Source organism: Rhinopithecus bieti, unplaced genomic scaffold, assembly GCF_001698545.2.
Source record: "Rhinopithecus bieti isolate Rb0 unplaced genomic scaffold, ASM169854v2 scaffold_23881, whole genome shotgun sequence".
Taxonomy (NCBI): domain Eukaryota; kingdom Metazoa; phylum Chordata; class Mammalia; order Primates; family Cercopithecidae; genus Rhinopithecus; species Rhinopithecus bieti.
In genome coordinates, this window is record NW_016811421.1 from 450,814 (window position 1) to 478,564 (window position 27,751).

Sequence of the window (27,751 nt, forward strand, 5' to 3'; positions counted from 1 at the left end):
TAGCAAAGCTCCTGACCCACTGGTCCTGCCTCCCTGTCCTGCATTTCCTCTCTTCTACACGCTTACATTGCCCTCACCACCATCCAGCCATGATGGCCTTGTCTCAGTTCTCAGTCCACAACCAACCAAGTTCACACCCATTAGAGCATTTGCTGGTTTCCACCTGGACACTGTTTCCCCACATCTTCCCTTCTCATAGTTCGGGTTTCAGCCTAAAGGTCACGCTGCTTCAAGTCACTGTCTGTCCACCCCTGCTCCCCACCTACCCCACCCCTGCTCACTGTCTAACACGTGTCCTTGTTTTATTTTATTCATAGTACTCATCTCACTGAATTATCTTGGGTGTTCATCTCTTTGACCACCTTCCCTCCACTATGATATCAAATTCCATATTAGCCTATTCACCACATATCCCCAGCCACACACAGAATACACATTCAATAGGTACTAACTGAATAAGGGTATGTATTAGTGCAATTAATATCAGTTCTCAGTCCTTTCCTTCTGCAATTGGAAATTTTGAGATAGAAACTGGGTTCGACAAGGATGTTCTAATAGAGATTTCTGCAATGGAGGAAAGTAGAACTAGGAAGCATCTGTTTTGATTTTTATATTCTAAGTACAGTGTAAATTATTATAAGCATGTATCTTTTTTATATCTCATAGTTTTTTCCTAAGAACCTAGTAAATACATGCATTATTCAAAAGGTAATTTAATATGTTAATTACAAATATGTTAAACATTGTATGTAGGCTCTTGCAGCAGTATTTTGGCTGAACCAAATGTCCTTTAATCAAAATAGCTGCTCTCCTAGGTTTGTAGCATCCAGAGTACTTAGCTGTGACAAATAATTTAGCACATGATAGAGGTTTCTGTTGCAGAAATGTTAATACTGATGTTGATGTGTATGGAGAGGATGGATTCCATCCATGAAACATATGAAAATGATGTGAAAACCTCTTTGATATGTTCATACCTTGAGTTATCCATAGAAGGCTAACTTATAAACCAAGAAGTTTTATTATTCTGGCACAGAAAACTTGTGTGCCAAGCTATGATAATGGTCAGATTCTATTGCAATCTGTTGGAAAGTTAATATAGAAATGTTGCTCTGAGTTTTAATATTTGTCCACATTGCTTGCTAATGAAATCCTTTTCTGAAAAACAGCTCTTCAGTACAGTAACAGACAAAAAGTAATCTCTGCTGACAGAAATCTTCTTGCCAGAGTCACTCTGCCACAGCAGAGTGGACTGATTAGATGATAGAAATGTTTCTTATCTTGCCTTGGGCATGATTATGTTAGTATATATAATTGTCATAACTCACAGAACTGAACACTCCAGAGCTGTGCATTTTAGTGCATTTAATTTATACCTCAATTTTTAAAAAGTGAACAGTGACAACAGAACAACTCCTAAACATACTTTTTGAACGTCCTTGCTCCTGAATACAATTCAGGAAATACTATGTGTTAGTGGGTTTTGATGCAGAATACTGACATAAAACACTTGTTAAGGGACAGATTCAGACTACTGATTTTCTGTTTTGTTTTACGACTCTTTACTAAACAGGTGGAAGATACAATTTAATGAAATGGGAATTAGCAAATTTATATTCTTTATAACCAAGTTTTAAGCATTCCTAGAAATGGTTTTAATCTTTTAAGTATATATGCATGCATCTGTTTTTATTAATGTAGTCATATTTATAATGAAACAGATCATCTGTGTTCACTCAAATGTAGAAGTGCTTTATGATACCATTATAGAATTTCTGCACCACTGCGGCCAGTGAACTAGGAGAGAGAAAGAGGGAAAACCTTGCCCTGCCTTAGTGAGTAGCTCCACAGAGGCAGGATGTTTATCTGCCAGGTTTTCTCATTGATACCATATCTGGTCCCTAAGTTAGTGGGCAAAGGGTAGAGAAAGTGTGAAGTCTGTTCTGTCTTTTCTTGAGCTATCTCAGTTTCTGAAACAAAGGCTGGAACCAACATGCATTGAAATCAAGTTAGATTCTTCTCAGCACAGCCCCATCTGCCTTTCCCCCAGTTTCCTCTAGTATGGCCACAGCATGGCATTGTATTTTCTCTCTGTATGTTTTATGAAATTGTTGGGAAAATAAGGAGTATTGGGGACTACTTGCCCAACGTCATTTTATCAGATGTTTTCTAAATACATAGGACATCCAGCTGATTGATTTTGTTTGCTTGATCCAGTTGTTTAAGCATGCCATAAAATACATTAGGATCACAAAATAAGTTAATATCAACTTCTAAATATGCTTAATTGACAGATCCCCCATTTAAAAAAAAACACACAGCAAGTGGTGAAAGGAATAAATTTGATTATGAATGAATATTGGGTCACTGGTTTACCAAGTCATCTAACTGAACCCTTCACTTAGGATTTCTGTTTTCAGCTATGATTTCATAGACCGGAGGACATAACTGTTCTGCAGATCTTAATTTAGGTTGCAGAGACGATGAATTCCAATAAATATAGAATAATAGGAGATATTTAAAGGCTTTGGTCACAGTTTCTATATAGTGCACCACGTAACACTAAGCATACTTAGACATGTGGTCTTGTTTTTGGCAAATTGAACACTGGTTGTGTTCAATGTAATTATTTTTTATCTCACCACTGTCTATTTTATTTTGCGTTTTGTTTGTATTTTTATTACAGCTGTTTCATTCAATTCAGAGAACCTGTCTGGACTTATCGAAAGCAATTGTACTCTATCAAAAGAGGATATGTTGTAAGTATGACATCAGTATGAATATTGATCAAATAGACAGTAAGAAATAGCAGGGTATTTTGTCTTGATACATCATTTCATATGCTTAGGAAACTAAGGGTGTTTGTCTATGTCTTTAGGCAGTTGGGAGGAGAGTCTCTAATTATCAATAATATACGTAGCTTATTTATCTTTCAAAGCAAGTATATTAGGAGAATTCTGTTTGGATCTCCCATGGATATGGACATGCCATTTATTTTCCCAATTATAAAAGAGTTTTCTCAGTTTGTATCTTGGGCTTTTACCTTCAGGTTTTTTTTTTTTTTATGTGATTATCTGCACTCTCTGATACACAGTTTTGTTCCTTTTAAGATAACAAACAGAGACAGAAGGCACATACAGTTAATTTGTTGATGATATTTTGTTGACAACATTTCTTGCTGAATGTTTTTTGTATTGGATATTAGGTTCCTACAGAACGATATTTTCATATAGTCAGACTGTCTTAAAAGCATTAACAACAAAGTTATCTCTGAAATACTAAATATCAATTATGTGTTAGTACATTTTTAAGTTTCCATTTGTAGGTCATTTTAATAATATAATCTCTGTATTTTTGAGACTAGACTATGGGAAGTCTTTCTGTTGCTGACTGCTGACAAACCCCTTTTCAGTAATCACAGATTTTCTACATCAGTAGAAAATTTTTCTATGTCATTTTTCTACATCAGTAACATTTTTCTACATCAGTAGTATTTTATTAAGACAATCATTTTGGTAGGCTGAGTGCATTGGCTCACATCTGTAATCCCAGCATTTTAGGAGGCCGAGGCAGGAGGATCACTTGAAGCCAGGAGTTTGAGACCAGCCTGGGCAACAAAGTGAGACCCCCATCTCTACAAAAAATAAAAATACCTAAAAATTATCCAGGTACCATGGCATGTGCCTGCAGTCCCAGTTACTTAGGAGGCTGAGGCTGGAGGATCACAGTGACCTATAATGAGCCATTGTGCTCCAGCCTGGGCGACAGAAGGTGACTGTCTCTTTAAAAAAAAAAAAAAAAAAAAAAAATTACTTCAGGAAAGTCCAAAATCATTGTATGTAGAGGCAGTATTTTATAAATTATCTATGTTAATATTTCCTAAGTGTTTGCACTAAGACTTCTCCAGGGCTGCAACTCCAGGTCTTGATCTGTGAGGAAATTAAGACACATGACCACCGCTCCCCTATTTATCTTTCCTGCATCCAGTCAGTCTCAAATGCTGGTGTTTGCCTCCTAAATAGCTCTCAGATTCTCCTTCCTCTCTCCGTCTTCTCTGCCACTACGTTGGTTCAGGCCACCACCATTGCTCTCTCACTTGGTTTACTAATCATCTTCCTCACTGATCTTGCCTCCACCTCTGCTTTCTCTAGCCTATTGTCTGCACTGCTGTCAATCAAAGTACACTTTTAAACCTGATCAGATTCTTCCTTGGCTTAAACCTTGTGTTCTGGGAACTACTGGTCAAACTTCTTCTTACTATACCCACCATCCCCCTAGTACTCACCATGAAATGAATCATTTTCATTTTTATGGTAGAAAACAAAATAATTTAGAAAATTGTAACTTTAATTTTTTAAGTAAGTCATATGAGGTTGGTGTGTCCACTTTTCATTAAACAATACATATTGTAACAAGGGAAGAAAAGAAGGATGCTTGCATATTTCCTGTAAATAGTGATTCTCTAAACAGAAATTATGTTTTCCACCTATATTAATGTTTCTAAAAGAATATAGAGGAAAAACTTCCCCCTAAACCACCTCAGAGTAGTTAATAGAATTATAATGGAACACCATCAAGGCTCATAATTATCTTGTAATATAAAGGGTTAGAATAATGTCCCCACCCTTGAAGTAGTCACCTGGTTGTGCCAGCAGAGCTGGCTGTGGATGGTGGCTAAGCCCTTTTATGTCTACCCGCTAAGCTCATGTGAGCCATACCATCTCAGCAGAGACAGGAGGGAGGAGTTCTGCCCTGCTTGGACTTGAAAAAGATCCCAATTTGATAGAAGACTAAAAATAGTACGGTTAATTGAGGATGTTGCTATGTAGCTGTCAAAGAAACAAAAATGAGGAAAATCTGTGAACTAATAATGGAGCGATTTGGAGGATATGCTTTTAAGTGAAAGAAGCAAAAGATAAAAGCGTATCTATAGTATGCTGTCCTTCATGCAAGCAAGAAGGTGATATAAAATATAAATGTAAAAAAATATATATAGAGTGTGTGTATTACCGTTTTTTTACATTACATTTTACCATCTATATCTATCTAGAGAGCAAGCCTGCTCATTGTGCAAAGGAAATTTAGGAAGGATAAACCAGAAACGAAAGAGACTGGATACCAGTGGTGGGTGAGGATGGGAAAAGGGTTGAGAATGGAGGAACAAAGGTGAGGAGGGAGCTGTACCTTCCTGAGGTACCTTCCCATAGCTTTGATTCCTAAAACCATAGTGACATTTCATAGACTCAAAAAATACTAAAATCCAGCCAGATGTGGGAAAATCTAAAATGGAATGCAAACAGTAGCAAATGAACCTAATTGCATTATAAATGAATAACATTGTCACAGTGACAATGAACTAACCTCAGTAGTTTTGGAACATAATTATTTTTAACTAGATACTGAGGCTAAACACAAAAAGAATTATACATGGAAGCCGTACTCTCATTGGTAAGTTTGTTTCTTATAGGAATACGGGTTAGCAATGCTGAAACTACATTATGCAAATATTGAAGTTGAACTATCTGTAAAGACATTGTGGATGATGAGAGCCAGATTTCTCACTCCCTACATTAGAAAGAAGTTACAGAGAAAGAAAAGGAGAAGCTAGAAGGAACACTGTGGTGTTGCACTGGCATCAAAGGTGCCACTATGAAGTCATTGTTTTTAATATCTATAGAGATAGATACATACAGAAATAAATGCAGATGAAGGCGTATGCATGGGTTAGTGTACATTCATATATTTCTTGCTTCTTTGAGCTGACGTGGCCTAGGAGCACTGACACCCCATAGCAGTGAGTACATGTGGCACCCAGATCTTGCTTTCTAAATACCTTTCCCCAGTAAAAGAAATGCTCCTTGGAGAAGTGGTTGATTCTAGGATTGGGGCAGGGAAAATTCAAAATGCACCTGTATTATTTGTAACACTGGAACATAAGGAAGTGCTTGAGAAAGGATATGTTGAAGGGGCACGGGAGCAAACCTATGATCAAAACTGGCACAATTTGAGCAGCAAACTAAATAATGATAAATAATGCTAGTATTGAATTATAACCCATAGAATAAAATTAATTTCCCTTAAGTCTATATGAAGAGAGAGAGAGAAATGGTGGAGAAGGGACAGCTTTGTCTCATAAAATAATTTCAGTTAATTAATGGAAAGAATAAGGGAACTACAAAATCACCATTAGGCAAACACCACAGTGAGAACTGTGACAGGTGAGATTCACTGAAGAGTGTTAGTGAGTGAAAGTTCGAGGAGAAAATGGACATTTGCATCGTCTGATGTATTCCCCGCAAGATTTTTAATGATTATAAAAGGAAAAAAAAATTCTTAACTTTACAGTGGAGAAACCCAGCAGATACCTCCTTAACCAAGCGGTTGAGCTTGACATCATGAGTGATGAGGTACACTGAAGTCATGTAACCTCTGATGCTGTGCACTAAGAAAGACTCTTCAGCACTGTGTATCCTTCCCAAATATCCATAACCCCAGCCTAATTCTGAGAAATCAGACAAACCCAAATTGGGGCACATTCTACAGAATATCTAACCAGTACTCTTAATCTGTCAAAGTCATGAAAGATAAAGTCAAAGGAACAGTCACAGATTTAAGAGACTAAGGAAACTCAATATTTTGGTGCCAGGCGAGACCCTAGATTGGATCCTATAACAGAAAAAGAATGTTAATGGAAAAACTGGTAAAATTCAAATAAGGACTATAGGTTAGTTGATAGTATTGTACCAGTGTTAATTTCCTAATGTTGATTATTGTGCCATGATTATGTAAGATGTACATATAAGGGGATGCTAGGGAAAAGTAAGTACTAGGGGATGTTAGCGAAAGGTATACAGGAACTCTATATACTGTTTGTAATTTTTCTGTAAGTCTATCATTAGTTCAGAATAAAAGGTTTAATACACGTAAATTGGATCACATTGCTCCCCTACTTTTAAAAGCCTCCAATAACACATAGAATGGAATCCGACTCCCATTCTTATACATAGGACATGATCTGGCCCCAGTTCACCTCTTCAGCCACCTTTTCCCTTGTCCACCAAACTCCCGAGGCCTTTTGCAGTGGATGTTCCTGCTGCCCGGAAGGTCCCTGCTCTCATAGTCCCAAGACTATTGTCATTCAGAACTCAGCCTAATGGTCACCTGCTCAGAGACGCCTTCCCTGATTACCTTGTCTAAGGCAGCTACTGACCACTCACTCGTACTCCCCATCTCTCATTGCTCTCCCTGGTATTTTTCTTTTTTGTGTTTCGTATTTGTGATTTATGTTTTATTTTCTATCTCCTGCTGCTTGAATATAAGCTCTGTAAGTGTGGAGAACTCCTTTATCCTCTTCATCACTGTATTCTAGTGGCAAGAACTGTGCCTCGTATGTGTTGGATCATCCATAAATCTGTGCTGAGTGAGTGAATGCTGTCAAGCTGATTAATTTCATAGTTCCATAGTTGCCTTGTTTTTAAGGGCACATCTGAAAACCTAATCAGCAAGTAAATATAAAAATGTTTCTGTCTCTGAATTCTCAAGTCCCAAATAATTGAAACCTTATTAATAGAACATTTTGAGTTATCTTTTTTTATTTTTGCTTTCTTCTTGTAATAGAAGCAGGTGTTTTGCTATGTTGCACAGGCTCATCTTGAACTCCTACTATCAAACGATCCTCCTGCCTCTACCTCCCAAAAGTGCTGGGACTGCAGGTGTGAATCACCACACCCAGCCCTCTTGCATTACCTGATACCTATGTTATACCTGAATTTTAAACTTCTATAAGTTAATTTCAGTATTTGAATTTTTAAAATTAAAGAATGACCATCCCTTCTCAGAAAATCTAACCTTGACGCTGATAGAGGTCACACTTCTTTCCACTGCCCTCTGAGTAAGTATTGCCAAGTAATCAGAGTCAGCACCTAAAATGAAACCTGTTTGCTGCCCCAAGTTAATCCTCAAGTGCCTAAAATGAGCCAAAATTATTTTTAAATGCTTCAGCCTACTTAGGTTTATTTAGGAAAGAGTACATTTCGCCAACCATGTAATCATTCAGGTACCACGAATTGGTTTCTTCTTAGCCTTAAGCTAAATGCATTCATTTGTATGTGACTTGAGACTTCAAGGTAAAAAGGGTGACAGTAGCCTCATGCTATTAAGAACAAAAATGAGAAATTGCTCTCCATAGGGAAAGATTCATTGTGGACTTGAGTGAGACACATATTAGTCAGTGGGGAGGAGAAGGAATGGAAGGTATTAAAAAACAAAAAAAACCTTCTTATAATTATAGGAGTTTTAAAAAGCTACATAGAACCATGGCATGAGTATTAAAAGGCAATAAGTATTTAAGCTGAATTAAAGTATATGAGGATAACAAGGCAAAATTATAGTTAATTCAGTTCGTAAGCATTTAATTAGCACCATGAATTTAAGACTTTATGCTCGGCCTGGGGAATACACAGTTTGAGTGAGATCCCTGTCTTGGAAAACTTAGAGCCCCCTGGGAAAGAGAGACACACGCCCAGTCACACAAGGTGAGTGCTAAGTCAGGTGCCCAGAGAGCGCTGCTGTCTGGGGAAATAGGGATCAATTGCTTCACAGAGGAAGGAACCTGCGAGCAGGCCTTTGATGGTGAGCTTGATTTTTGAGAGACAGAAGAGAAACAGGGTCATCGTTTATCTCTCAGGAAAAATGGATTCTAAAAGCCTCTTCTTGACTGGGCCTTCCCAAGGGAATGTTTAGAGTGAAACTATAGTCACAAATTAATAAGGTAGCAGTATCGAGTTTAGCCTTCACCTTTGGATTTGTGGCTCCTGCCTAATGTTATACAATTATTGTTGGTGAGATTCTGTCAGGAATGGGGGTACGTTCTTAAAGAAAAGTCTGACTGGTTTGTGAAAACTGGCAAGAATCCTAGTAGCATTTAGAAAGCAGTTTTAAGAAACACATGGTGTGTAAATACATCAATACAGAAATAGGAAATAAAAGTAGTGTTCAAAATCTGTTGATGGTAAATGCTGTGTTTAGGGGGAAAGCACATCCTAGGAAGTTAAGTGTCACTCTGGTGCCGGGGGCTTGGCTGCTAGTGTGTGTTCAGGACCCCTACTGTGCCATTATGTGGGTGCACTGTATTTTATTAAACTAGTTCCTAGTATAAGGAGAGTGTTTTACTATTATAAATAATGATGCTATGATTGTTTTTGCATTTACATCTTTGTGCCCATTTTACTACTTCCTTAGGAAGTACTCCTACCTAACAGTAGACGTGCAGAATCCAAAGATACATGCAATTCTGTGATTTTTTTAAATGTATACTGTCAAATCAATCTGTAGAAAGCTTGCACCAAATCACTTTCCCACCAAAATACCATCTGAGGTTGTCTTTAAAATAAGGCCAAGATTAGGCATCACCAATTCAGATTTGGTTCCAGCTCTGTATTTTTAAAACCCACTGTCATCAACCTGATGACCTCCCCACCCTCAATCCCTACCCCCACTTCCAACCAAAACCTGTGTCACGGCTGAGGTATTTGAATTGCTTTACAATCGAATAGAATGTAACTCAAAAAGCAGAGATCAAAAGTCAGCAGGAGAGAATAATGGGAGGCAGCTAGCACTGCATCCTAAGCAGCCACAAAAGATTCCCACAGTCATACTTGACAAACCCAACTCCTTTATTTCAGCTCGAAGCAGCACATTATGGGCTTGCTTTTCAGTACAGAGGTCATTTTCTGGTTCTGATTACAGGGCACCAATCTCACTGACATGTATTCAAGTGAATTTGATCTCTCGTATTGTAAATGGAAGAACAGCATGAAAGTTAAATGGGGGGTAGGGGGAGCTTACCTTGTAGCCTGCCACTTGGATTTAATTTCATCTCATCTTCGCCTCTGGAAGAGAGAGGACCTTGTGATTTGTCTTTCTTGTTCCCTTTGTAATCAAAATGCTCATTGTTCATGGCTCCTTTTGGTCTTTTCTTCATCAGTCTTGTCTCAAGAAGAAAACGAACTGGGAAAATTTCTTCGATCCCAAGGCTTCCAAGATAAAACCAGAGCAGGAAAGATGATGCAAGCGACAGGAAAGGCCCTCTGCTTTTCTTCCCAGCAAAGGTGTGTGGCCTTCAGTGGGGCTCTATTTGGAGGGATCTGAGGAGACTCTGGGACGCACCCTACTCATGAAGGGGAATCTCACAGTATTCTTTAGAAGGATTTTGCCTGAGGCTGAGGAGCTGCACTGTACTCACTAGTTAGGCAGTTTGTATTTAACTCTCTAATTAAGATTAATACATAGGATTTTTTTTTCCTCCCTGTTAATTAAAAAAAAATTTTTTCATTTTTCTTTTGGTCTATAGGGGCATTATATATGTCAATCACTATGAGTGCTGTCCTGGGCTTATGTTTGACCTTCCGTGTTGCTTGTAGCAATCAGTCTGGTCCCCTTCCAGCAGCTGATTAATGCAGGAGCCTAATGAGACCGGGTTGAAGGGTTCCCTCTCCACTCTCTGTGGGCCAATTAACTTCAGAGAGGTGCTGTTCTCATGCCCAGGTCCACACTGCTCAGACCGCGGACCATAACCTGAGAGTGTGTGAGAAATGCAGAATCTAGGCCATACCCCAGACATGCAGGATCCACATCCCCATTTTAACTAGACCCCTGTTGTTTTGATGTAAATTCAAGTTTGAGAAGCTCTGGTACAGGGAAAATTGTGGTAGATGAGTGGTATTTTTTTTTTTTTAACACAACTGTGACTCATTTTTATGGTGGATGTTAAATAAGCAGGAGCCCCTGCACACAGTCACCCTCTGCGCCTGAGAAAAGTGACACTCCTCCTCACTCCCTTCTCTCCCAGTAACTAACAAACCCCCAAAATGTCACCCACTAATATTAGGCAGAATGTAGGTAGTTCCCACAAATATTCCGGCTATAGAAATTTCAGTTACTCAAATTGTCCAGCATTTTCTTCTATTAATGTCTCCTTGCTGCTTTCCCTCCTTTTGGGCCAACAGCAGGCCAGCAGCATGGTACATGGTTGTTCCTATGAAAACCCAAGGAAGATGGAGTAGAAAAAAAGAGACCTACTGCATCTCTTTTTCAGTGGTGTCTTCTCCTGAGCATTTAGGTTCTTCCTGATGACATTTGGAACCTGACTTTGTGGGCAATGCCAACTTTTATGCTTGAACGAAACCATTTCTAGTAGTTCTCCACACATTTCCCAAGAGGTATTTGTTTATCATCTTAAATCTTACCATTTAGTATTATTTATAATTTTCTATGTAAAATACATACTCATTCTAGAAAATTTTAAATAGAGACAACCAAAAAGTGAAAATTAAAAAGCAACTAAAATTTTACTAATAGAGATGATCTACTTTTAACCTCTTAATTAATACTTTCTATGCATGTAGGACCTTTTTGAACCTTGCAAGAATAATTGATTCCTAAAAAAATATTTCATAGAGTAAGTTGTCATATGTTAAACATATAATTATCGCTAACTTCAGTGAGAAAAATTCTTAGGCAAAGGAAGAGAAAAAAAGAATCTAGAAGTGAACAGAATCGTTAGGGAGATAGCTGAGGNCTTTTAACCTCTTAATTAATACTCTATGCATGTAGGACCTTTTGAACCTTGCAAGAATAATTGATTCCTAAAAAAATATTTCATAGAGTAAGTTGTCATATGTTAAACATATAATTATCGCTAACTTCAGTGAGAAAAATTCTTAGGCAAAGGAAGAGAAAAAAAGAATCTAGAAGTGAACAGAATCGTTAGGGAGATAGCTGAGGACTCTTGATGTCTTTAAATAGAAGTCACCAGTTACACAAACCTTCACACCAGTGTTGTTTTACTGGCTTATTCAGTAGTCATTGCTACACCCACATATTCTATTTGATGAAAGGTGAGTATTAAATCAAACCAACAGGAATAACAAGCTTACTTTATGGCACAACAATGTCTTTGAAAATAATCTGCAACATCTAGGTAGGACAGTGTGAGCAGGCTATTCTTATGCAAGTACTCAGTATTTAAAAATAATGCTTTACAGACAAGAAGAAAACTAGGGGAAATAGTAAAAGGAAATTTTTTCTTTAATAGTTCATTGCACCATTTGTAATCTTACCGTGCTACACACATGTAAGGCATTGCAGACGTTGATGGAATTTCCAAAAGCTGACTTCAGTTCACTGACACCATTGTTCCCTTTAGCTAAATAAGTTTGCATTTAAATTGATATTTAAATATTCATTTTTTGGCATCTGTGCCCTGAAACTTCATGGAGAAGAGTATATTTTAAGAGTATAATTCATCTGACATTGCTCATTTTTGGGTAGGGAGATGGAAGAAGCAGTATTTTTCACCAAGATGAGTATTATATCCGAAGTTTAATATGCCTTAAACGTTTTTTGGCTGGGTAAATGGCATATGTTATAACCAACATTATAATAATTTTACACCTACTTCATCACCTTCATTTCTGGTGTAATATCCTCAAGTGTTTTTTTAGCAAAGATGAAATAATGTAACCTGTCTGAAAGTACTAACACACAATAGCCTCTCAGTAAGTGTGCTGGTCCCCCTTCCTGTACCATTTCAAAATGCTTCTGCTCATATTTCATTCCTCTCTGACTATTGGAGTGAGCAGCAGATGCCTTGGCCTTTGGAGAGTGATCTAAAATGGCCTAGTCAGAGAGACACTAATCATATACACTCCATCCCTCCTCAAAGGGCCAAATGTAGAAATGGGCAGTGGTCATGCCTTGGCCATCCTCTATGAACACAGGACTGACCTCAGCCTCAAATGAGCACTCAGCCCAGGCTCAAGACCACCCCCAACAATGCAGATGGAGGTGCTTGCCAGTGGTCCAGTTAGTAGCAGTAAGCTAAGGGATGGGTACATGGATAATCTTCTCTGGCTGACTCATCAGTTCAAACTACATGTATTTCAATTATTATTCAGCAAATATTGATGGAGCATCTTCTACATTCCAGGCACTGTTCTAGACTCGTGAGTCTAAGATTGGCAGAATGTCAAGGAGTTAAATTGCTCACTGGCTTAGTTTTGAAAGTATGGCTTTGTCCTCCTGTCTAGGTTGGCCTTGCGAAATCCTCTGTGTAGATTTCACCAAGAAGTGGAGACTTTTCGGCATCGGGCCATCTCAGATACTTGGCTGACGGTGAACCGCATGGAACAGTGCAGGACGGAATATAGAGGAGCACTATTATGGATGAAGGACGTGTCTCAAGAGCTTGATCCAGACCTCTACAAGCAAATGGAGAAGTTCAGGAAGGTAGGAGGTTTTATGAGGGTTAGCAGAATGGGTACATGCTGGAAGGTAATGAGGTGTGATTTGAATCCCTCTGGTGAAGAAGACATAACTCAAAAGCACCAAGGATGCAATTAATCATCGCTGGTGTCTTTTTATGTGACAGAATACCAATTAATGTGATACGTAATTCTCTAAAGGATAAGATAGAAGAGACAGCTGGAAATTGCTGGGATTTCATAACTGCTTTTAATTGAAGTCAGATTTTCTTATAATGCGTACTTTTTGTAAGGTTGTCACTTTTAAATGCCTTTTCATGCATAACTAAAAATCAAGATTAGATCAAATGGATCTGGGAGGTGAGAACAGACTACTGGGGAAATCTTTTAAAATTGCTAATGCATATTAAAAATTAATAGAATAATAATGCTCCTTTGTTTTGTGACATGTTCAGAAGCAGTGGGGTTTAGTTGCAGGGTTGACTCATGCAGCATTCCTCAGAAATTTTTTCTGAGGAAAGTATGTGGCTGAAGAGATGGCTATGCTCTTAAACTTCATTGAAATATTTGGTAAGCAGCAAAGAACAATCTTGTTGGTTTTTTAATTATCTTGTGTCAATTTAGCAGTTTGATTTTGTCATACAAGAATACATTCCACCACTAGGTGGCAGTCTTACACTGAATATTTATGAAAATGGAGCGAGATTTTTGTTGTGTGCAGTCTTGGTAGTTCTTTGTTTGGTCGCCTGGATGTATTTCAGGGTGTGAAAGAAAAAAGAATCAGCCAAATGTTAGGCTTGACATAATATTGTGTCAACTGTCTTACTCATTTCAAATGATCCATTTGTAATTGTGATATTGCTTAAAATCCCTGGATTTCTTATTATGTACATTATTGCAGAGCTACAAATAGAACCTTCACTTGTGTTGGAGGTTAGCTCTGCAGGGGTGGAGGGAAGGAAGGTGCTTAAGAATACGGTCACCAATTCTTGACCTAGATATAGATTGATTCCTTTAAAGTCAAGTTTTATCTTAGTTTGTGATTTAGAACCCTTCCCTCTGAAGAGAAATCAGGGTCCATTTTATTTCTGATCACAGATGTTCTTCATGTGTCAGCAACATCTGACTTCTTCATAAGGTAGGCTTCTGAGTCATAGAAAATCAGGACTGAAAAGGCTGTTGTGATCCTCTAGTGAAACTCACTCATCTTATAGAAGAGAAAAATCAAAGCCCCTAAATTGTAAATAACATTTTTAAAGGATTACTAGCTAGATGCTGGTGATCCCAGGATACTTTTGAAGTTTTCTAACTTTGTAATCAGGCCAGTAATTTGGTTTGTCATTAGTACTTTATTTGAGGGTTGAGGAGAATGAAGAGGGTGAAAAAAATTGTCTACAAGGCAGAGTGCTTATCATTTATATCTGTTGCCTTCTTTAATCCTCATAATAGCCAAGACACTGGTTTTATTTTATAAGTGAGGAAAATGATACCCATGTTAGGAAATTAGCCCAAGATCAGAGAGGTAAATGAGAGTCAGAATCCTTCAAAATACACATAATTTTCTTCCGTAAGAGAGAATACCTAAAATTGAAAAAGGCCTTTCATAGTAATTCCTTTCTTGTGATTTATTCATTCAATTAATATTTATTGAACACCTGCTATGTGCCAGGTAATAAAAATAAATATGTGATTATTCTGGAAGGCAGAAGAATTTTATGTGGAATTGTGTTTTTTTTTGGTTTTGTTTTGGGGGAGTGGTTACTAACTGTAAGGACGAAATAAAAACCAAGCCCTTCGTCATTTGGTTTGAATGTTGAAACATTACCCATTCCTTAGTGTCATCAGTCTGTTGATTTTGGAAAATATGGTTTAAAAAAAAAAAAATCCTCTGCCATGCAGAAGTTGCTGAAGCCTTACTCCCCAATCCCATGTGTACTGGATTCAATTTAACAGCTAAACATGGTGTACTTAGAATCTTTTTTTAAATAAGCCTGTCTTCAAGTGTATATTTGATTAGGCCAGACTCTCCACAAGAAAAGGAACCGTGTTGGGGATCTTCACAGCCCAGGGCCAGTCCAGCGCCTGGCCCCAAATTAGCACACACATAACCAATGACAAGATTCCAGGCACTGAGTTGGAAGTGCCACACCCATGTTTTCTCAGACCTGTGGGGCATTCTCACCATTTGCAACTGACATCATGATGTTTTGGAAATTGACATACGTGGTTTTGCAGGTAAGAAGTTGCATTATTAATGTGAGGCTTGCTGCCCTTTTTAGAATGAATTTAAATTGTGGAGTTTTCTCTTCACTTGGAGTTTATAACTTGACATTTAACTTTGAGCAAGCTTTAGTGTTTCGTCCCAGTAGGACTCCATTTTAAACAGTCTCCATTTCTCTCCCAGGAATGTGTTACCTAAATGTGTTTCTGAGTCATCTAGGAGAGCGATCTAGCTGCCAGTGGCTCCTTGGGAGTCACTGTGGGAGGGGGAGTTTCAGTCTCCTCGGGGCCAGCTGCCACCTTCACATCTCAAAGGATGAATCCTGAGCTAAAGTAGTATTTTGCTATAAATTCTCTTTTTTAAGTTCACACTTTCTGATGGAGACAAAGTTCGAATTCATACCTCATGGATGTGGTCTCCCTATTTGGATTCCTTGGGATCTACTCATTCATTTATTGTCCATTCAACAAATGATATTGAAGCTGGGCCCTGTTCAGGCAGCATCCGGAGGAATACAGTAGTAAGGAAGCAGACTGATCATTGCCATCTTGTCTTGTGCAGTCATGTGGGGCTACAGCAAGTAAACACAGTACAGCATGGCGAACAGTAGTGTCTGTGGTAGCACATGGTGCCTCAGGAACTCCTGGGAGGGGCTTCCTGGAGGAGGTGGCACTAAACAAAATGTGAAGGGCGGGTAGGAAGGAGCTGGGTAGAAGGAGTAGGAGCAACAGAGCAGCATTTCCGGCTGAGAAAGCAATTTTCAGAAAGATCTTTTAGGGGAAAGGAGCAGCACACTTAGAACCAGAGCACAGAAGGTGAGGTGGGTGTGGAGATGGGGTGCCCTGACCATGGGGCTAGAAAGGGAGACAGGACTAGAATAAAAACAACACTTCTCTAAGTGGGGGGGGTAGTGGGAGGGTATAGGGAAGGCAGGAGGCATGATCAAGTTTGTGTTCTTAGATTGTAAGATGGAGAAAGGATTGCAAGGGCCTAAGACTGGAGGCTGGGAGAACTACTGGGAAGCTTTTATACAAACCCGATGAGACATGAGGTAACCATGAAATGAAGGGGGAGGTAGACCAGAGAGAAATGGGCTGTTCTGACCTCTACCAGATTCCATGGTAGCACCACTTTAATTGCTGAGGTCTTCATTGTCTTTACAAATAAGTAGAATAAGCATAAATAAGTTGCAAGTTCAAGTGTCTTTTCGCCTCAAACCAAGGCTTTTTTCATAGTGTCTTTTTCATAGTGTCTTGCCAAGAAACCTTTTAAATAGCACACAGTGAGCATGCCTGAAATGATGAATGAAAAACTTGAAGTTAAACAAAGCAATCTGTTTTCCTTCTGGCACCCTTTGAAGCACAGAGGCCTGACGACAGAGCTCTCAACATCAACATTAAGAGCATTTATTAAGTGTCTGTGTCGGGGGTGGAAATACAAAGAGGTGGGAAAGCATGAGTCCAGCCTTCAAGAAGGACCCTGCCAGGCATCTGCTCCTTGTCAATATGACCATGAGGGACGAGATACCTGGAGAGTGTGGCCGCACATAGCTGTTCTCAAGACCAAATACATAATAGGAAAAGGTGGATGAATTTAAAGGGGGAGGGCTGGGCTGTGTGCAGTCGGAAGTTCCTCCTGACAGTGTGATTCACCCCGAGACCACGAGGTATTTTATGAGCAAAGTTACAACATGTGATATATGTGCCCTTTGAAGGCAGAGTAAAAGGGTATGATTTAAAAATAGAAGTCAGCTTCTTGTAGCAGATTACATCAGCTGAAGTTGTGAGCTTGCAGCAAAGCTTTTGCAGCCTAAATGCCCTTGAGAGAGTCCTCCTGTGGTCAATTAAGTGTCTTGTTTTTCTTGAAAGTCAGAAATGGGATGGAGGGTAATTATTCTAAATGGGATAAAAGCTGTGTTAGGTGTAAGAAAATAGTCCTGAATCCTCTAAAGAGATAGTATGGAAATGTATACGTGGGCATTTATAGGAGTCTGAGTCCTCACAGACAAGGACAAGCGAACCAGTGTTTTAATGAGAGCCATTTATTAAATGGCGAATGAAATCCTGCAGCATTTGTCTAGTGTTTCATCACCATAATTCAAAAGGATAGCTAAAAGGTATTATAGGAAATGAGTGATACTCACTGGTATTTGCAGGTGCATATCTGTTTAAAATAGTGTTAGCTTTTGGAGACCTGTTCATGCACTAATCATATTATCAAAGGATATGTTTGGTGAGAAGGCTTATTAACAAATGTTGGTGGCTTACTAGGTGGGACCTTATTAGGGCCATCAGTCAGTGGTGTTCTGGTGTCCTGATTGTGAAGGTTTGGGTCTATAGCACTTAGTCAAGGACTGGTAAACAGCAGTATTGATATGGGGGATGGGTTTCCTGTGAACAAAGACTTGGGTTAATTAATTTGACAGTATCATTAATTACTGCTGAAATCATTGGTTTTTGTCAGAGGTCAGGCTCTTTTAGCAATTGAGGGCGGGTCCCGTGAGAGTTGGAGACACTAAGTAATGCAAGAGTGTCACTGCTCAACCATCTCAGGCTGTAGGATGAAGGCCTTTCCTTTCTGCCCGGGCCATTTAGCTCTCTGTATTAAACCAGTTTCTGCTTTACTTCAGTGTCTAGGGTAGGGCTGGGACACCTCCCCCTACCCCAGAGAGTTGTGTTGAGTGAATGGGGAACATTTCCAGTTTGGATCCATGCAATGAACCAGTGTTAAATGTTTAAGCGCTAATATCTCTCAGGACTTTGCTTAATTCATCTGTAAAGGAGGTAGGGTAGGGGGCTTACTCCATTATCCTCTCTTCCTCTGCTAGTTCTAGAATTCTATACACTGGATTGAGTTCTTTTAAGAGGAAAATTTCTTTTGTAAAACTAATGCTCTCTTAAATGTATTTGTTTCATAACTTGCCATTTTCATTTGTGGGTTTTGGTGTGTGCCTGTTGTTTGTTTGGGTTTGGTTGTTTAACTGGGGTGCCTGTTTTTTGTGGATTCAAGTAGATTGACTCTAGCTGCCAAACCCCACCCATGGGTTGCTGCTTTTTTAGAGTATGTGAATGCCGAAGGAAAAGCCTGCCATTTTCACATGGCACAACTTGGAAGGGAACAAACAATTACACCCATGCTTCCAAATCTGAATTGGATGAGATGAGACTTTCAGAGTTTTATGTTATCTTTATTGATTCTCCCCATGGAACTTGATAAATAGCAAAAATTAGCTTTAGGGTAAGGCCAAGACCATTTAAAATAACATGCATGAAATATAACTCGCTGGCTGGCTGCTCGCTGCTGCTCCTGACTGGAAATGGAGAAGAGGAAGGAGCATGACCTCAGACTCAGGATGGCACTACACTATGTCTTAGCCCTTGCTCACACGAGCTGTGACCGCTTGGATAGGTCTAATAAACCTATTTCAATTTTCTCATCCACTAAGGGTGATCGCTGAGCCCTCTTCCAGCTGCAGCATTTTTAGTTTTTTATTTTGTTTTGTTTGTTTGTTTGTTTTGAGACAGGGTCCTGTTCTTTCTCCCCAGGCTGGAGTGCAGTGGTGCAATCTTAGCTCACTGCAATCTCCGCTTCCCAGGTTCAAGCATTTCTTGTGCCTCAGCTTCCTGAGTAGCCAGAATTATAGGCACGGGCCACCACACCCAGCTAATTTTTGTATTTTTAGTAAAGATGGGGTTTCACCATGTTGGCCAGGCTGGTCTCAAACTCCTGGCCTCAAGTGATCTCCCCACCTCGGCCTCCCAAGTGCTGGGATTACAGGTGTGAGCCACAGTGCCCGGCCTTAGTTTTTTTTTTTTTTCCTAAATCACTGAGCTCATCTGTAGAGAAGTGTAGATACTGGAGTAGGTCTGACATGTTCATTTTTCAATGTGGTGTTTTCCTGGGACTTCACATAAGTTCTGATCTTTCTGAGTCTGCTTGCTCTTATTGCTATTGCTCTAATCTTAGCCTCTGGAAAAATAAGAATGTTTCATGCGTAATTATTGGGTGAATTTATTGGACACTTTCAAAGAGGAGCCTTTGGTATTTACAAATGGGTAGTATTTTTCTCTTATTTATGTATGAATACTTTTGCAAGGGTCAGCAACCTATGGCCCACAGGTCAGCCACCTGTTTTTGTAAATAAAGGTTTTATTGGAACATGACCATGCCTATTCACTTATGACCATAAGTGGTCTGGCTGCTTTCACAATACCATGGCAGAGTTGAGCAGTTACGACAGAGGCTAATGGCTCACAAAGCTAAAAATATTTACTCACCATCCCTTTATAGTTTGCTGGCTGCTGTTTTATAGGTACCTCTAGTGCATGTTGAGATTAAGAAAGTGTGAGGTTTTAAAATTTTTTAATTGTGGTAAAAAGAAACATACCATAAAATTTACCATCTTAACCATTTTTACATGTCCGGTTGAGTAGTGATCAATGTATTTACATTGTTGTGCAATGGATCTGTAGAATGTTTTCGTCTTGGTCCCAGACAGTCCAATTCCAGAGCTCAATGTGCAAACCACTTCATTTCTCCCACTCTTACAGAGCACTATGAACACATGAAATCCAGGGCCCATGGTACTCAGAGTAGAATGAGTCCTGATCCACAAACCAGAAGATCCATTTATTTGGGGCATAATGCTGGACAAGCTACCAAACCCATTAACCATGCTAAGCCTCCCTTGCAGGTTGCAGCTGAGGAAGTTGCCCCTCACAGGGGGGCAGTGAGTTTTAGAGGGCATGAGTCACGGGAGGTACTTAGCAGGGCACATGGCACAAGGCAAGCTCTTGGATAATGGTAACTCTTTTTTATAGTTACCATATTTGTTCCTGAATCTCCAAGGGAAAAAAATTAACATCCAGCAAAACACATATGCTAAATTAATCAGCTGTAGGGTCTCTGGGAGGTTGGCCTCAGCCTTGGATTGCCCCCGCAATGTGGGCTGGAGTAAATGGTGTTTATCGTTCTGGATTGTCTAACAGTTTGTCACACAGGAGTCTCCAGGTATGATAGGCCACTCCTGACTTCCTCTTCTACGATTCAGCCGCCTTCCTCCAACCCAAAGGGCAGGTGATTCCAAAGTGCCTGATTGTCTCGGGAGTCCCACCAACCCAAGATTAGCTGCCTGTCCTGTCTGTTGCTGGAGCTCCTGGATCCCTTGAACATTTTGCTCTAAAATTTCCCTTGGCCCATGGTGGTGCGTGCCTGTAATCCCAGCTACCCAGGAGACTGAGGTGAGGATCCCTTGAGCCTGGGTGGCAGAGATTGCAGTGAGCTGTGATCACGCCACTGTACTCCAGCCTGGGAGACAGAGTGAGACCCTGTTTCAAAAAATAAAACATAAAAAAATAAAATTCTCCTTTGGCTATAATGGTTAGACAACCCACCTTTGTGTTTAGGGATTTTTTTCCCCCTCTGTGATCTACTTTCAGTTGAAGTCTTTGAAAAAAAAATTGTCTGTTGAGCATAATTTTGCGTTTATAAATGGATGAGCTAGGAAATTATATAGTAGTCTCTTAATTTGTGCCTTTCTTACTTGATGTACCTTCACAGCTTTTATATTACTTCTGTTTTTAGTTCAACTTCGTAGTGAGAAGTATTTAAGCTTAAATAAATACATATTCATGATGTGTTTATGTCCTGAAAAGTTTTCAGTTACGTTTGTGCAAAATAAGTAAATATATTTACACACATCCCCAAAATGACAGACATTTAAGCACATTTCTGTCACATCCTTTTCTGTTTCCCAAGCTAGAGGTTGATCCTCAGCTGCTACCGTTATTCAGTCTCCACATCCAGGAGGCCTCTCGTTTGTAATAATTCTTCTTCCAAAGTATCTCTTGAATTGGTTCTCTCCTCTCATCCCCAGTGCTCTTATCTGAGCTAGGATCTTCTTCAATTTAAAGGATTATAATTGGCACCCCTTTCCACACTAATGCTAGTCCTAATTCCGTAACAAAGTGATCATGTCTTTCTCCTGGCTAATAACTTTCTGTGGCCCTTCCTTGGACAATCGACAAGTCCAAACTTAGTGTGGCCTTCTAGGCCCTCCACAGGCTGGCTCTGACCTACCTCCCCCAACCCCGGCTTCCCTCTAGAATAATTTCCCTCCCGCCTCTCTTCCCTGCTGCTGCCACACACACATGCACACCCTGTGTTTCCAGCCTCATTAAAATCCGTGCCATTCACCCCATTCTTAACACACCCTGACCTTTGCAGGCTCTGTTTCTCCCACCAGAAATTCCCTTCTCCCTCTTTTGTGCCTGTAAAACTTTGAGGCATCATTTAAGGCCACATGACCCCCAGGGAGCCTTTGCTGACTTCCCAAAGCAAGGCTGTTACCCTTTTGCACTGTTCCCGTTGCACTTTATACATGCTTCTAAGCCTGCCACTTGGTAGATATTCAATAAATATTTATCAAATGAGCGAATAGGTAAATAAATATGCTTAATTATTCTGCAATTGGGATTCAACTGTGCAAAGATCCGGATCTTACACATCCTTGAACCCAATTGCATAATAAACATAATATGCTTCTTATAAATGTATTACTGAAATTTAATCCTGCCATTGAACAAAAATGAGACTCAGTTATGCAAGTGAGGATATTAACATCCTAGAAGATATCATCTATACATACTAATTCATGATTTCTGTTATTTGAATTCTGTAAGTAGAGGAACTATCCATACAGTTTTTTTAAATTAAGCATGTTTTGTAATACTATAAATGCTAATATGTTGGCTTAAAACAGATTTTTTTCAAGTGTGGAGTGGGAAGGACTACATCTCTCTTGAGAGGCATTAAATCTTTGCATGTGACATTTCTCTAATTGTTTAAGGGAAAAGCTGGCTTAACTCTTGAGTTTCAGAGTGGACTCTGGACAAAAGTGAACTATCTGCGAACTGATCTGTGTGAACTGATCTGGTCCAAGGTAGTTTTCCTTTTGCCAGATTGTCTGGCTTTTCTTCCTAAGGTTTATATGTATTGGGTGGCACATGCAAGCTTGGCTTCTAGAATTTCATGGATGACAACATTCAAAACATAACAGGTTTTATTGAGTGGAACCATCAAGTTCCAGGTCAAAATACTGCTGTAAATTGAGCCCATCTCTTAACAAGGGCTCCTCAGTGCCTCAGCAGCTTGAATCTCTTGGATGACTATTTCCATGTTTCCATGTTTCATCACTTAATGCTTTTGGCTGCAGGATCAGAGGGATGCATAGTGCCTGTGACAACTCCCCCTGCCCCCACGCAACACTGACTGTTCCATTGGCCTCTGTCTCTTTTTGGTAGCTTCTGAAGAAGGTATCATCTTAAATTACGGGTCAATGGAAAATTACCATGTTCTATGAGTTACTGTCTCTCGCCTCTGTAGTTGACTCCTAAGTCTGTCATAGCAACACATCCTTCTAGATTACTTTCTTCTTTTTGGTTAACAGCTCAAATATCATCTTTCCCAGCTAGTCCTCTTATTCACCAAGATGAAATAGTTGTAATTTTTACCATCTTCTAGATTTCAGTATAAAAGAAGACAGTTGTACCCTGGTGGGTTAGCCCAGCACTCTCATTTAAAGTATTTATGCTTCAGGGATCCATTACTTTTATTTTATTTTATTTTAAAATATGGTGATTTACTTACCTATACAAAATAGAGTGTGGGTTTTCTTTAAATTTCAAATAGGAGCAGTGTGGCTACTGTTTCCTGAATGCCAATAGCATTATAGTACTGTAAATTGCTTTTGATAGACTCAAAAAGAATTTTCTTCAAATCCTTCTTTACAAACAGATATTTCAGTGACGGCAAAAATAATGGTTTGATGGTTGCCTGGATTGCCACTTTTACATAAAACTGGATTTATAAGTTGGCTAGGGAGACTTAGTATTTTAGAAAGAAAGATCTAAATCACAATTGCTTTAGGAAAAACTTGTGTTCTGTGTTAGTTTATCATCAAGGAATATTAAATAATTTTGAATAGCATTTTTTAATGATTGAATTATTTTTGTTAACCCTCAAGAAAGCATTCCTAACAAGATTTATGCAAGCAGTATTGGCACTGTAATGGAGTTATAGATTGTCATTATTTCATAGGTTCCCTGTCTCTCACTGAAACTCAGACTTCCCTTTGTCCCAAGTCCTCAGTCTATCTATATTTTAGTGTTCGAACTATCAGAAGAATGATTGAATAGAAAACTGGTAGTTTCCATTCATAGTTCTGAGATTTAAAATAACAACAACAAAAAAAAGATGTTGGATGATTCCTTGTTTTCCAGATAACTGCTGTAATTCCAATCTAACAGGGAAATGAGGAAATGGAAGCGGGCAGGTTACCCGTTTATGTCCTGGTCAGCAGGAGCTCTGTTCACTAAAATGTGCACAATTCTCAGCCACTTTCGTCCCACTTATCTCAAAAAGTGTCTTCACTTTGTCTCCTTTAGTGAGTTATTGATAAAAAGAAAACCTTAAACAGACAACAGCTTTAAAAATGTGTGTACTACCTTTCAAACATAAAATTTTCAGGACAGTTACAGGTATAATAAAATTATCCCAAGTGAAGAAATCCTGCTTCATCTTCAGCAGTTATCCCACTCCTAATCATTAAATAAGATCAATCAAATTCAGAGAGAGGAGCCTTAAAATCTTAAATGGGCCGATTTTACATGGGTTCAGGGAGCCCTAAAAAGAAGCAGACCCTAAGAGTCTATTGGTGTAACTCTGAAATGAAATTCCCACATGCATTAATCAGGCTTCTGTTGTTACCATCAAATGAAATATGATTTTCAGGCTTGGTAACACTTCACAGTTGATTGGCTCCTTCTATCCAACCACCCATCTATCTGTGCATCCATCTTTTAAAATTCTGTCTCCAGCTGTGACTCTGAGACAACCATTGTCATTTAGATGCTGATTCCTCACTGTGGTTCTGCTGGTGACTGCTGACATTGAAATGAGGGATGTTTCTCAAGATAGATTAATTATATAAACAAATTGAGGGATGAGGTTTTCTTCTGCTTTGTTCTTTTTAATAAATTTCTGTCCTGGACCACTAGAGGTGGGACTCAGCCATGCTTACAAGCAAAAATAGTTCATGGATATTAGTTCATGTTCTGAGAGAGGTTCAGGCAAAGGGACTTGGAAAATATCCATATCGGAAGAGGAGGAACCATAGGGGAAAATAGTCTACAGATCAATGCGTGTGGAATAAATGAAGAAATTTCTCAAATAGGGAAGCTGAGAAAATAGTGGGGTAAAATATGTTGCATTTAGGATCTTGTTCTCTCTTTTTTTTTTCATCTTAAATCTGTGGGGGAAAGATCCAGGAGAAGCTGGCAACCGCAAGTGCTTCCAGGGCCTAGAACCACCTTGGGGGATGAGATGAGCTGAGGAAGCTAGGAATGAGGTTGAGGTTTCACCGTACGCCTTTTCCTGCCTTTTAAATGTTGTACCATGTGCATGTGTTACTCATTACAATAATGTTTATTAAAAATATTGAGAATCAGTGAGATTAAAGAACAGAAGAAAAGGGAGAATGACAGAAAAGTTTCTTAAATTGGCAAAATGGGGAGGGTTTTAATAATAATAAAGGGAAGAGAGAAATCAGGCTTTAGGGGCAAAGATGGGAAGCTAAGTTCCGAGGTAATGTCATGTGGGCAGCTGGATGGAGGAGGTTGGAAGATGAAGTCATTTTCGAAAGCCATCAGCAGGGAGAGCCATGTGAGGAGGTGAAGTCACTTAGGGATGGAAGGATCAAAACTAGCGCCTGAGGGAAAGCCACCAAAGAGCAGGAAGGAAGATAACAGTGTTTCTTTTAAAAGCCTTCACTGTTCTAGGAGAACTTCAAGGAGCAGTTATGCTTATCCGGAAAGGGAAAAGGTGAGAAAGTAAAAGACAACTTTTCCCAGATATCCTCAATTCTGTCCTAGAAGGAACATGTTCTATGTTTAGCATCAGTGAGAACTTGGAGAAAATCCTTTCCCAAAAAAGAATGAAGGGGGAGGGGGAGAGAGGCAGTAGGGGGGGTAAGCAGCTATTTCAGAGAGAACCATCTCCCCACTTTCAACCCCACTCCAGGCCTTCGAGTTAGATTGCAGCACCCTATAGGCTGAGGTTTTGTCTCCTGACGTGGAGGTTTTCTGTCAGCCTTAATGACTTGTTCTGTGTTCAGCGTCCACCTCTAATTCTTATTCATGCTGTTTAATGTGCTGAGGCACAGTCTTTCCCTACAGTCTCTCTCTCAACTCTGCTCTCTCAATCTAGGGATTTCATCAGTTCCTTTTCACTGGGAGTCTTCCAGGTCTTACATACTAAACCCAAGAGCATTTATGTTCCTGCTAGCCCCAATTTTGTCATTAACATTTTTTGAGTAGTATCAGTTGCCATAAATCAAACTAATATCCCTCTGGCTTCATCATATTTGTTTATTACTCGTTTATTTTTTAATACTCTTATAAGGGCCTCCTAATGTTCAAGTTTAAAAAGAAATGGAAACACATGCAGATTCTAAACCACACATCTTTTTGTGTGCACGTTATGGATTGGGGTCCTATTTAACAAAGTGTATATGTTAAAGTCAGATATGACTGGGAACACAGAGGATGTGGCTCCCCGAGGGTTACTAGAGACTGTGTGGCATACTCAGGTTTCATTGGAATTTTATCAGAGGCACCACAAATCAAGTATTTTAGAATAAGACATTGAAAACATCTTTAATTTTAAAGATCTGCATATCTTCCCCATCCAGGCTGTGTATGCCATGCTTCCTCACCTTCCATCCCCAAGCCCTGCCAGGAAAAGCCAGAGATTTGTAAACTGAAGCTATGTCAGCTAAAGCTTTTATTGGTACTTATTATCCAGGCCTCCGTCTGCTTTTCATTAATTCTCTACTGAAAGAATTAGTTCTGCCCCCCCCACCCTTTTTTTTTTCTTTTTTTTTTTGCATGTCTTCCATTTTAAAATAAAAAGCAACAGCTAAAAGTCATGATGTGAAACCAGACAATGGTTGGATTTCGCAAGTTAGACTCCCTCTTCCTTATCCTTAGTGTATTTTAGGTTTTAGGCAAAACCTATTAGATTCATTGTGGATTTACTTGTCCCTCCTTTCTCCCTGGCATGTCCCCATTTTCCCCACTGTTCTGCAGTTTCAGCTAATAAATGGTGCGAGTAAAGTTGACATTAAGGAGATGACAATAGGAAAGAGTATTTTGAAAATAAAATGAAGATTTGATGAACTTTCTCACCATTTAATCCAGAAAATAAGAACAACATACTTTAAAAGGACGTTAACATGAGTTGTGCAAAAGTCAAAAGACTGCTCATTTTTTGTTTAAAATATCTTTTCTTAGTACAAAAGCACAGCAGATATTTAAACTCCACAATGAACAATATGATAGGTTTATTTATGTAAGAAAATTAACATATTTGAATTTTTTCCCAGCCTAGAGTTTTCCCTAACATTCTGCCTTATAGAGCGAGTTAGCAGCTCTTTAAATATGTACATAATGCAGAATATTTTTGATTAAATATTGGTAAAATGCTCTACAGTTTACAAAGCTGTTTCGTATTCATTAGCTCATTAAAACTGCACAGCATTAGCGAGGGTATGAATTCTTTTTCCCATTTCACAGAAAACCACAGGGCAACCATGACTGACTTGCCCATTGCCATACATATGAACTAGAATTTGAACCCAAGCCTCTGACTCTACAGTCAGTGCTCTTCTCACCTTTTTGGCCCCACATTACTACAATCCAATGAACAGATCCTTGTGTAATATTAGGTTACTACTGGAAAAAAGGGTTTCTGGGGTAGAGGAGACCTGACTTCATGTTAAAGTAGCAGTCACATCTTCCAGCACATGCCACATCCTCTGAACTCATTTTTCTGACCCCAGTGGTTCATGTTCCAAGCACCCTTAAGGAGTATTTGGACTTTTCTTTTCCCTTCCTTCTCACCAATCTCTCTGTCTCTTGAACATCCAGTCACATTTCTAGGTTCGGCATTTCACATTTCTGTTCTACCTGATTCTGGGAGTGGTTTTTTGAGGTGAAATGGCACATCTAGAGCCTGAGTTCTTTGGGGTCTGGTGCCGGAATCCTGCAACAGTAGGCTCAACTCAGGGACCCAAACCTGTGGCTCATTGATGGAAAGTAGACATCACAAAGGCCAGCACCCAGCAAAGGATCCTCTGCAAATTGCCCCACTGGTTTAAAGCCTGTCACTGTTGAAAGGTTTGCAGTCACAAGAGGAAAGTAGCAGAAGCCCT

General features: G+C 39.3%; 1 protein-coding gene across 1 annotated transcript in view; it reads left to right on the top strand.

The window, feature by feature from the left end:
* Positions 1-27,751, top strand: part of ICA1 (islet cell autoantigen 1) — a 161,237-nt gene that overhangs the window by 30,085 nt on the left and 103,401 nt on the right. The window contains 3 exon segments of the mRNA XM_017893892.1: positions 2,687-2,759; positions 9,986-10,109; positions 13,089-13,287. Coding sequence (XP_017749381.1) covers positions 2,687-2,759; positions 9,986-10,109; positions 13,089-13,287 — 396 coding nt within the window.